Source organism: Octopus bimaculoides, chromosome 11 (assembly GCF_046866305.1).
Source record: "Octopus bimaculoides isolate indiv1 chromosome 11, ASM4686630v1, whole genome shotgun sequence".
In the NCBI taxonomy this organism is placed as follows: domain Eukaryota; kingdom Metazoa; phylum Mollusca; class Cephalopoda; order Octopoda; family Octopodidae; genus Octopus; species Octopus bimaculoides.
This window is the reverse complement of record NC_142938.1, coordinates 64,022,066-64,034,275: the sequence shown is the minus strand read 5'-3', so window position 1 is coordinate 64,034,275 and position 12,210 is coordinate 64,022,066. Positions and strand designations below refer to the sequence as shown.

The 12,210-nt window shown below is 43.9% G+C and overlaps 1 protein-coding gene across 1 annotated transcript; it reads right to left on the bottom strand.

Annotated features, from left to right (window-relative positions):
• Positions 1-1,265: 1,265 nt before the first annotated feature.
• On the bottom strand, positions 1,266-5,083 carry LOC106873139 (tubulin alpha-1C chain). The gene is made up of 3 exons (XM_089360223.1): positions 4,912-5,083; positions 3,441-3,660; positions 1,266-2,543 (listed from the first exon to the last, which is right to left on the bottom strand). Exons 1-3 carry the CDS (start codon positions 4,912-4,914, stop codon positions 1,420-1,422), a joined length of 1,347 nt encoding a protein of 448 aa, XP_089216349.1. The 5' UTR covers positions 4,915-5,083; the 3' UTR covers positions 1,266-1,419.
• Positions 5,084-12,210: the final 7,127 nt, after the last annotated feature.

Below are 12,210 nucleotides of genomic sequence, written 5' to 3'. Positions count from 1 at the left end.
TTCGATTCCCAGACCGGGCGTTGCGAGTGTTTATCGAGCGAAAACACCTAAAGCTCCACGAGGCTCCGGAAGGGGATGGTGGCGAACCCTGCTGTACTCTTTCACCACAACTTTCTCTCACTCTTACTTCCTGTTTCTGTTGTGCCTGTAATTCAAAGGGTCAGCCTTGTCACACTGTGTCACGCTGAATATCCTCGAGAACTACGTTAAGGGTACACGTGTCTGTGGAGTGCTCAGCCACATGCACGTTAATTTCACGAGCAGGCTGTTCGGATCAACTGGAACACTAGTCGTCGTAACCGACGGAATGCCAACAAAATAAAAAGACGTATAAAGATACATATACATTTATATAACAAGCCAATTTGTTTTTCGTGCTTTTGCTTGTTATACGTTTATTTTAACATTTATTCGACAACTTTTCTGTAGTGTTTTAATGCAAAGATGCGTGCGTGCGCACGTGTAATTAATACCGCCCTGAAAAGTCCAGGTCTTGACTCGATAGCGACACTTATTATTAACATAAAGCTTGACCTATTTCCGCCCTTAAAATCCCGCAAGTTTCCTTGTATGTAGCGATTAAGTGTTGTCTAGTTATCAAATATTTGAAATACAAGTTATGTAAGTTAATGTTAAATGGAGCTGACTAAGGATCACCGGATATCTCGAAAGCCGCTTAGAATATCCTTTGTAACTTCATGGAAGTATGGTAGTATTACTAAAAAGGTAACGATGTGGCAGAATAGTCAGCCGGACTAAATGCTTAGCAGCATTTTTTCCTCTACGCTCTGAGTTCGAATTCGGCCGAGGTCGAATTCACCTTTCATCTTTGCGGGATCGGTAAAATTAATACGTGAGCATTGCTGCCGTCTTAATCGACAAACCACTCAGAACTTGTCCCTATAATAGTAAAATTTATTTAAGGCGGCAGAAAATGCTTAGCGGCATTTTGTTCGCATTTAAGTGGCAAGTTCAACTTTGCCGTTCAGGGTTGATAAAGGAGAAACAAGTTGGGTTACTGCGTACGACGTAATCCACAAAGCCCCCTCCCTTCAAACTTGCAGATTAGTCAACGATAGCAACTTTTGCTAACATGATTTGTCCGCTCCATCTAATACTGGTTCTGGTATATTAAATGTCCAACTGCTTCCTGTACGGTGACAAAATTTAGTTTCAATACTTATATTAGAAACACGTCTGAAGAAAGGAGTCTGAATGGATTGTGATAATGGTTTGCTAATATTTCGAAAGAAATTTGAAAAATGTTATTTTTAAAAATTCTTTTATTTCGAATATGCAACACAAACAGTAAAACGATGCGATTTTAATATTCCAAAACTAATTCACTAGTTTAAAAAAAAAAAATTGGAGAAATACACACTTGTGTGTGTGTGTATCTCACCCCGCTTGTAATAAGATTTAATATTCTTCGATCTCATCTTGCACTTCAGCTGTGTCAATACTAACTTCTTCATAATCTTTCTCCAGTGCAGCCATATCTTCGCGCGCTTCCGAGAACTCTCCTTCCTCCATACCTTCACCAACATACCAATGAACAAAAGCTCGCTTGGCATACATCAAGTCAAATTTATGATTCAGACGGGCCCAAGCTTCAGCAATAGCTGTCGTGTTGCTCAGCATACACACGGCCCGTTGGACCTCGGCCATGTCTCCTCCAGGGATAACAGTTGGGGGCTGGTAATTGATACCAACTTTAAACCCTGTTGGGCACCAATCCACAAACTGGATGGATTTTTTCATTTTAATTGCTGCAATAGCTGTGTTAACATCTTTCGAGACCACGTCACCTCGGTACAACAGACAGCAAGCCATGTACTTGCCACGACGAGGGTCACATTTAACCATCTGGTTACCGGTTTCAAAGCACGCATTTGTTATTTCAGAAACAGTTAACTGTTCGTGGTACGCTTTCTCAACCGATATTATAGGTGCATACGTAATCAACGGGAAATGAATACGTGGATAAGGTACCAGGTTGGTTTGAAACTCGGTTAAATCAACATTAAGGGACCCATCAAACCTTAGAGAAGCAGTAATAGAACTCACTACTTGAGCAATGGGACGATTAAGGTTCATATATGTTGGATACCCAACATCTAAACGCCTTTTACAGATGTCATAAATTGCTTCATTGTCGACCATAAAAGCGCAATCACAATGCTCTAGAGTGCTATGAGTGGTCAAGACGGAATTGTAGGGTTCTACTACAGCTGTAGAAATTCGTGGTGCCGGATAGACTGAAAATTGAAGCTTTGTCTTTTTACCAAAGTCAACAGTCAGATGCTCCATTAACAGAGAAGTAAAACCAGAACCAGTGCCGCCACCGAAACTATGAAAAATCAAGAAGCCTTGGAGGCTAGAGCACTGTTCAGTTAATTTATGAATTTGGTCACAGACCAAATCAACGATTTCCTTGCCAACAGTGTAGTGACCCCTGGCATAATTGTTGGCTGCGTCCTCTTTACCACTGATGAGTTGGTTGGGGTGAAATAACCGGCTGTATTTTCCAGCGCGTACTTGATCTGGAAAATAAGATATTGAACAATAATCACATCATATCAAACCAGCAATATAATAATTGCAAGATTTTTCTTATATCAGAAGAGCATAAAATGTAGAGATTTATCGAACAGTCCTGCGCATAACTTGCTTTATCAGTTCAGTAGAATAAACCTACCAATTCCATGTATAACATTCCTCATAATATACTGCTAACAATACTTATTCAAATGATGGATAAATAGAATATCACTAATCTACTCACATTTAACCGGTTATATAGTTAACACATTTTGCTGCCGTTATCAGTTCTGTTCAACAGAATTTTGAAATATTTCCCAATATCTAAGAAAATTGTATATCTAGCGGCATTCGGGAATATAACGATTACAAGGAACCACTGCTTCATATCGTCAGAAATCTTTCTTCGGATTTTTCCAACATAAAAATTGTTGTTGGCACTCCGTTGCTTATGACGTCGAGGGTTCCAGTTAATCTGATCAACGGAACAGCCTGCTCGTGAAATTAACGTGCAAGTGGCTGAGCACTCCACAGACACGTGTACCCTTAACGTAGTTCTCGGGGATATTCAGCGTGACACGGCTGACCCTTTGAATTACAGGCACAACAGAAGCAAGAAGTAAGAGTGAGAGAAAGTTGTGTTGAAAGAATACAGCAGGGTTCGCCACTATCCCCTACCGGAGCCTTAGGTGTTTTTGCTCAATATACACTCACAATGCCCGGTCTGGGAATCGAAACCGCGATCCTATGACAGCGAGTCCGCTGCCCTCATCACTGGGCCATTGCGCCTCCACAACATAAACATACAGAAGGTTGATTAACCAGAACATTAAATGCATGGCCTGTCAATTCGTTATTTAATTTACTCTTAAAAACAATTATGAAACGTTTATACTTACCAATAACTGAGGGTTCTAAATCAATAAATATAGATCTTGGGACACGTTTTCCAGAGCCTATCTCATGAAAGAACGTGGTAGATGAATCATTAGCACGAGAAGACTCTCCAAATGATACCTGACCATTTGGCTGGATACCATGTTCAAGGCAATAGAGCTCCCAACAAGCGTTGCCAATTTGGACTCCAGTTTGTCCTATGTGAATACTGACACATTCCCTCTGAAAAAAGGAGGGTTATACATCCCTGTAACTTAGCGGTTCGGCAGAGGAGACAGATAGAATAAGTACTAGGCTTACAAAGAATAAATACTGGGATCGATTTGCTAGACTGAAAATGCCGTGCTCCAGCATGGCTGCAGTCAAATGACTGAAACAAATTTAAATGAAACATTTTCTCAGGGTTGTATCATTCAGCTACGGAGGTAGTTGAATAATATTCTTAGGCCCGCAATTTACTCACACGCAGCATCTTTAGGAGCTTGCCGCTAATTCTGTTCTTAACCAAATAGAAAACCAATAGCATTTTTCAAAAGGAATGCTTCTTAGCTACATTTTGGCATTAAAAAATTCATGTTTGGTCCAGTAGAAAAAAGTTTACATAAAAATTTGTAGTGGGTAAGTAACACCACCGGCCAAGTTTAGATTTAAATATTTTAAAAGCAAAATATATCTATTTTAGCTTCAATGATAGAAGAAAGTATTACGAATTTCATAGTTTTGATCCCATGCAACAAAAAGTATCCAAAAAAATTGGATTTAAGTATAATTAACTGTATTTAAAAACTATATTTTAATTAAGCTTAAACGATGAGCTCAATTCGAGGAATTTCAAGGTATCAATCTCCAGCAATGAAGTTTTAAAAGAAAAAAAGTTACGAGTGTTTGTTTCTCAAATTTGAAGGTGATAATATAGCTCTATACTTTTTTTTTATGAATTTAGTTCTAGGGTATTTTTGATACATGTCACCGGTATCAATGATGTAAGGAAAAAAATTATCAGCGACACCGCCAATTGACACATTATTAATTAGCATAACAGCATAGCAGTGGAATACATGGAAAAATGCAAAGAAGAGAAATAAAATTCTTAAGGTTATAAATCTGGTAGAGTACAGAACAAGAAAATTTTTACTTAAAATATTGCAGCGAAGGATAAAATATTTTAATTCAGTTATTTTTAATAGAAGTAACGAGTAATAAATATAATAACTTGTAATAAAATTTTTAGTTTTAATAAAAGCTAATATTTTCTACATCTAAATATCTTATTTGAAATTTTATCCTGAGCAATATTTTAAGTAAAAATTTTCTTGCTCTGTACTTTACGAGGTGTAATAACTTATTCTGTGTTTTTCCAGATTTATAATTTCCAGATTATTTCTCCTGCTCGCATTTTTCCATGTAATTCAAAACTCGATTCGCTATAATTTAATTGAGCGACAGACTGGAATAAAACGATAGCAAACTTACCATTGTTGTAGCGCTCTTGCTATATCGTTCGAAGAGTAGAAAATAACAAGAGAATAGCTGCGATACGTAAATACACAGGAACAGCCGACTTATTCGGAGAGTACTCGAAAAAGTGGCACCGTTGCTCTTGGCCTTGCTATAAATAGTAATATTTTTACTCTCCTCCTACCCTTACTCTGATACTACTATCTATTACCCAACGGTGATAGTGATCGCATAAACAAAGACTGTTTCAAACCATCGAAGTGTACGATTTTAAGGGAATAATCAGGGGTTTTTTTTTTAACAATTTTATCACCCCTATAACTACAAATGGTTAAGCTTAACAGAATGGTCCAAATATTTCAGTAGCACTTTGCATTTCAGCAGCATTCCGGACGAATTGATTTTATTATAGTCATAAAGGCCTAACATAGAGGACAGACAAGGGTTGGAGTGATTCGTAGCGAATGCTTACAAATTTTTTTTTTTTTTAAATTTTTAAAAATTATAGGATGAAAATGAGAAACATTCAGGACGAATGGTGAACTGGAATGCAGGATGTATTTCATTGCTTACCTCGACGGCTTTGTGTAATCAGCAAAGGAGGTAAAGTGTTGCAAAAAGCCGATATCAGCCGCGGAAATACGGGAAGCAGTAATTAACTGCACGGGGTACAAATCGCATGGCTAGGGCGGTCTACCCAACGAGCTCGAATTTTGCTTGCAGAACTTGTTCGGAGACCCTTTGACAAATATCTCCCGCAACAGGCAGCAGAATTTCTAGTTCTTTGAGCCGAAGTACCAGAACACTGCTAAGAAAGTGCTCAAACAAGATGAACCACATAGATTAATTTTAGGCCCATAACATTGCTAAACGCAGACTTCAAAGTTTTGACCAGTGTTGGCAAATAGGTTAGCTGACACTTGTGAATGGCTTCACTGTGAATATATATCGTAGATTCGATATATATTCACGGTGAAATGAAGGCTTATGACTCAGTGGTCAGAGCGTCGGGCTCACTATCATAAAGGAGTGAGTTCGATTCCCGGACCAGGCTCTGTGATGTGTTCTCGAGCAAGACACTTTATTTCACGTTGCTCCTGTTCCCTCAGCTGTAGAAATAGATTGCGATGTCACTGGTGCCAAGATGTATCAACCTTTGCTTTTCCCTTGGATAACATCAATGGCGTGGAGAGGGAAGAGTAGTATGTATGGACGACTGCTGGTCTCCAATAAGCAATCTTTCCTGAAATTGTGCCTGGGAGGGTAACTTTCTAGGTCCAATCCCATGGTCATCCCATAGTGAGTACTCTGAGATTCAGACTCCTGCGTGGTTTTCCATTTGGTCTTGGCCGCTTTCGGTTTGACAGGTGGTTCTTTAATAAACTTTGGCAAGTTTCTGTTGGACGAGTCAGGTCACAGGATATTAATTATTGCAGACTGCTTTTGTGATTTGCTGTAAAAGGGCTATTATCATGAGAACCACTCCCGTGTATTTAGGGAATGAAGTTTCGTAAGAGCTACCTTTCCATTACAAGATTTCCCCAAGTGTCATTTTTCAAATTAGTCGATTGAAACTGATCTTGGAGAAATTATCGCGTAGGATGACAATTGACAATCACCTCAGATTTCCTAGAGAGAAATACCACGAGTTGCTCAGAATATGCATATTTGAAGGCGGCGAGCTGGCAGAAACGTTAGCATGTCGGGCGAAATGCTTAGCGGTATTTCGTCTGCCGTTACATTCTGAGTTCAAATCCCGCCGAAGTCGACTTTGCCTTTCATCCTTTCGTGGTCAATAAATTAAGTACCAGTAACGCACTGGGGTCGATGTAATCGACTTAATCCATTTGTCTGTCCTTGTTTGTTCCCTCTATGTTTAGTCCCTTGTGGACAATAAAGAAATAAGAATCGTTAACACGCCGGCAAAAATGCTTAGCAGTATTCGTCTGTCTTTACGCGCTGGGTTTAAATTCCACCGAGGTCGACTTTGCCTTCCATCCTTTCGGTGTCGATAAATTAAGTACCAGTTACGCACTGTGGTCGATGTAATCGACTTAATCCCTTTGTCTGTCCTTATTTGTCCCCTCTATGTTTAGCCCCTTGTGGGCAATAAAGAAATAAGAATCGTTAGCACGCCGGCTAAAATGCTTAGCAGTATTCGTCTGTCTTTACGTGCTGGGTTTAAACTCCACCTAGGTCGACTTTGCCTTCCATTCTTTCGGTGTCGATAAAATAAGTACCAGTTGAGCACTGGCGTCGATGTAATCAACAACACCCTTCCCCCCACAAAATATTTCAGTCCTTGTGCCTCTAGTAGAAAGAATTATAAAATACCACTGCTTTGAAAACCCAGATTCTCCTCCGCCAACTGAAGGCCAATAAGGAACCACCTTTCTAGCCGGACGTGGCTAACGTTTCACTTATTGCGGATTTCTAATTGATTAAATGCGTACACAAGTGCTCTCAATGACAAAGCAGCTCGTGTAACAGACATATACGTTTCTAACTGTTCAACTACACACAAAAACACACACATTTGTTTGTATGTATATAGGTATGTATGGTTGTATGTGTGTATATATATATATATATATATATATATATATATATATACATATATATATATATATATATATATATACATATATACACACATATATATATATATATATATATATATATATATATATATATATATATATGGGAGAATATACAAATAATAACAACAGACGAGGACAGGTGGTGTAAATAACAAAAGTATATATTAGTATGACGCTCGGGAATACGAAAAGTCTTTGACGTTTCGAGCTACGCTCTTCAACAGAAAGAATACGGAGACAAGGAGAAAAACACGGAGAAAAAAAATTGAATAGTGTTCAGTCAACGGTCAATCATAATAATGGCCGATCATAACAATGGCTGACCGGAAGTTAGAAATTCTTGTTTCAGGAGAGCTAAGAAAGGGGGAGATAACAAACGGTGATCGGGAACGAGGGGCTGTGTGTGGGAGGTAGAATGCTGGTGATCTTGACGTATGTAGTGTGAAAAAGGGGGAAGGGAGAAAGGGAGAAAGTAGTTGGTCAGTTGTAGTGTGTGCGTGTGTGATGCGAGGGTATTGGTGTGGTGTGATGTGAGGGTGTTGGGAGGTGGGGAAGGCATGGGTGGAGTGTGGGTTAGGCTGAGGGTGGGGTAGAGGTAGGGGTCTGTGGGTAGGGTGGGGTATGTGGGTAGGGGTGGGTGGTGGGTGTAAGGAATTGGATGGGGTGGAGTGGGAAGGTAGAGTAGGAGTGTGTTGGGGTGTGGTGGGATGAGCTTATGAGGGGGTGTTGACGAGGAGAAAGAGGGGGAAGGTGGATGTAAGAGAGGGGGAAGATGGGTATGGGAGGGGAGAGGAAGAGAGGAGAGAGGGTGGGTATAAGAGAGGGAAGGTGGATTGAGAGAGGGGGAAGGTGGGTATGGGGGGAGAGAAAGAGGGGAAGGTGGGTATGGGGGGGGGAGAAAGAGAGGAAGAGAAAGAGAGGAAGAGAAAGAGAGGAAGAGAAAGAGAGTGAGAGAGAGGGAAGAGGGTATGGGGGGGGAGAAAGAGAGGAAGAGAAAGAGAGTGAGAGAGAGGGGAAGAGAGTGAGAGAGTAAGGGTGAGAGAGTAAGAGAGTAAGAGTGTAGAGAGTAGGAGAGTAAGAGTGTAGAGAGTAAGAGTGAGAGAGGGGGGAGTACGAGAGAAGAGAGTGAGAGAGAGTAAGAGAGAGGAGAGAAAGAGTAGGGGTGAAGAGAAGTAGGAGTGGAGAGAAGTATGAAGAGAGGTGAAGAGACGTACAAAGAAGTAGGAGTCGGAGCAGGAGGTGGGGGAGGGGAGAGATGGGTGGTAGGAGGGAGGGTGGGGGAGAGAGACAGGAGGAGGGGGTTAGATGAAGAGTGGAGGGGAGTTGAGCCCATGTGGCGCAAAGGAGCGAAGATAGAAGTTTAATCCCTGTTCACGGCGCAAACGGGAGTCCGGATGGCCCCTGTGCATGGACAATCCAAACACAGACAGGTGTTGCCGCAAGGAGTGGCCGGCAGAACGGAAGTGGAGTGACACCGGGGTGTCATTGCCGACGTTGATATCTCGGAGGTGTTCCGCGAATCGGTCGGCCAGGCGGCGCCCCGTTTGTCCGATGTACAGGGATTGGCAGAGAGAGCAGGAGAGGCAATATATGATGTTGGTAGACGTGCAGGTGAAGGAGTCGGTGATGCGATAGGGTCGGTGCTGGGTGCTGGTGAGGAGGGTGGTGTTGGAGAGGTAAGGGCAAGTGCGGCAGCGTGGGCGGGAGCAGGGGAACGAGCCAGGTTGAGAGGTTGGGTTGGGGAAGAAGCTGTGGACCAAGAGGCTCGTTTGAAGGAGGGGAGGGGTCGATTAGGGAAGATGTGGGAGGTGGAGGGGTCGGACTGGAGGCGCCGAAAAGCTCGGAGAATGGAGCGTTGGAGGGGTAGGGTGGTGGGATGGTAGGTGAGGGGAAAAGGGAGGCGGGAAACGGCAGGGCGGGTTCGGGGGGAGAGAGCAGATGCACGGTCCACAGAACGTGCTCTGGCAAGGGCGGTGTGGATGGTGGTGGGTGGATATCCACGCAGGCTAAAGTGGTGAGCCATGAGTTGAGACTGAGTCTCAAAGTCATGGCTGTCGCTACAAAGTCTGCGTAGACGGAGGAATTGGGAATAGGGGATGGAAAGTTTTGTGTGTCTAGGGTGGGAGGAGGAGAAGTTGAGATAGGAGTGTGAGTCTGTGTGTTTGTAGTGGATGGCGGTGCTAAGGGCGGAGTGGAGGATGCTGACCGAAATGTCGAGAAAGGGCACAGAGGTGTCAGAGACAGTACAGGAGAAGTGGAGGGCAGGATGGAAAGACTGAACGAAAGAGAGGAACGAGTCAAGATGTTCGCGGGAGAGTGAGGTGGCACCGATACAGTCGTCGATATACCGACCGTATAGTTCGGGAGTAGGACCAGTGAAACTGGAGAATATTTGGGCCTCAACATAACCAACGAAGAGGTTCGCGTAGTTGGGGCCCATTCTCGTCCCCATGGCCACTCCCGAGACTTGCTGGTAGATATCTCCCGCGAACGAGAAGCAGTTGAGAGATAGGACAAGTTCGGCCAGACGAATGAGTGTGGAGGTGTCGGGTTGTGGGTTGGGGCGTTGGTCTAGAAAAAACTTCAGGGCACGCAGCCCCTCGTCGTGGGGGATCACTGTATAGAGGCTCTGGATGTCTAGAGTGAAGAGAAGCTTAGAAGGGCCGGGAGGGAAAGAGAAAGAGTTGAATAGACGAAGCGCGTGGTTAGTGTCATGAATGTGGGAAGGGAGAGAAGCCACTAGGGGGGCGAGGACACGGTCTAGGTATTTTGAGATAAGCTCGGTGGGGAAGTTGCAGGCGGAGACGATGGGGCGGCCAGGGTTGTTCGGTTTATGGATCTTGGGGAGGAAGTAAATGGTGGGGGTGCGTGGGGTGCGAACAATAAGGTTGGAGGCGGTGGCGGGGAGACGGGAGGAGAGGATGAGGTCATGGATAGTGGAGAACACAGACTGTTGGTAGCTGGGCGTGGGGTCGGAGGGCAGAGGGCGGTAGAATGAGGTATCTCGAACTTGACGGAGAGCTTCGGCCTCGTAGAGGTCCGCGCGCCATACTACCACGGCTCCACCCTTATCAGCCGGTTTTATAATGATGTCCGTGCGGCGTCGGAGGGATCGAAGGGCCGAGAGTTCGGCTGGGGAGATGTTGAGTCGAGATGGACGCCTGGAAAAGTTAAACCGGCCCACAGCGCGTTGGCAGGCGCCCGCGAAAAGATCAACTGCCTGGAACTGGCCAGGAGCAGGCGTCCACTGGGATGGTCGTCGGCCCAGGTCAGTGAAGCAGTCCTCGTTGGGTGCGGGTGGTGTGTTATGGAAAAGCGCACCCAACCTAACGCGTCGCACAAAGCTGTGGACATCAGCACGGGTTTGAAATTCCTTGCAGGATGGAGTGAGTGGGATGAAGCGCAGACCCCTATTGAGGACGGAGCGCTCCGCCTCAGAGAGAGGAAGATCTGGGGGAATGGTAACGACAGGCTGAAGTGGAGAAGGGGTGGGTGGAATAGAAGTAGGAGGGGATGAAGTAGGGTTAGGAGGGGCGGTCGGGATGGTGGAGGGCTGGGAGGGAGGGGTGGAGTGTGTGTGGGAGAGGCAGGGTGGTTGGGTGTGGGTGGGGAATGCACATCAGGGAGGGAGAAGGGTGGTGGAGGGGTTGGGGTAGTGGCATCGGGTGTAGAGGAATGGAGGAGTGAGTGAAGTTTGCGGAGCTTAGTGTCGGTAAGAAATGCATGAAAGAGATGATTAAGTTGAATGATAAAGCGCAGTGTATTGTGAGCATGGGAGGGTGACAGAGAGGAGAAAAATATGGAAAAGGCTGGAGGAAGAAGGCGGTCGATAGTGTGGATTTTAGAGAGATTGGAGCGAATGGTGGCCCGCATAAGGCGGTAGGATGTGGTGCGGAGTATGGGTAGAATGGTGGTAGAAGAGTGGAGAGTGGGGTGGAAATGGAGGCGGAAACCCTGAGGGATGAGGCGGTGATGTAAGCAGCGACTGAGAAACGTAATATGACTAGAGAAACGAGTCTTCTTGAATATGAGTAAGGAGAGTCGTATAGTAGGTTGAAAGTATAGAGAGGGAAGTGTGCGGAGGTATAGTTTTAGGCGGTTGTGGAGAGTGAGTTGGAAAGATTTGTAGTCAGGCATGATGGAACGAGAGAGAAAAGAAAATTAGACGTGGGAAGGAGAATTACAAAAGGTGTGGTGGAAAAAAACAAGCGTGATGAGAAAATTGGACGTGGAAAAAAGGAAAAAAAAGAAAAAAAGGAAAAAAAACTGGAAAAAAGACTTTATTAACAGGTGTGGGGGAAAAAAATAAAGGCATGAGGAGAAAAAACGAAAAAGGGGTTGTGAGAAGAAAATATATGCGAGGTGGGAGAAAAAAACAAAGCAAAAAGGAAGATGGGACAATAGGGAGAAAATGGGGTGACAGGGAGAGAAGAAACGAGAGGAGAAAAGAAAGGGAGGGAGAAGAATACAAAGTAATAGGTGCAGATTAGAGAAGACAGATTAGGAACATCCAGAGTACGAAGAGACGGTAGGTGAAGGAAAGTAAGGTAAAAAAGGATGATAAAGGAGGTTTACAAAAGTGGAAAAGTTCAAAAGTTTTTTAGACGTCGTGGTATATTGAAGCGATTTCCAATCAGAAGATGGGTCCAGTGTAATCCGTGGGTAGGAGAGGTGCAGCCGGAGGGTATAAAGTTCAGAATCAAACAGTCCAGAT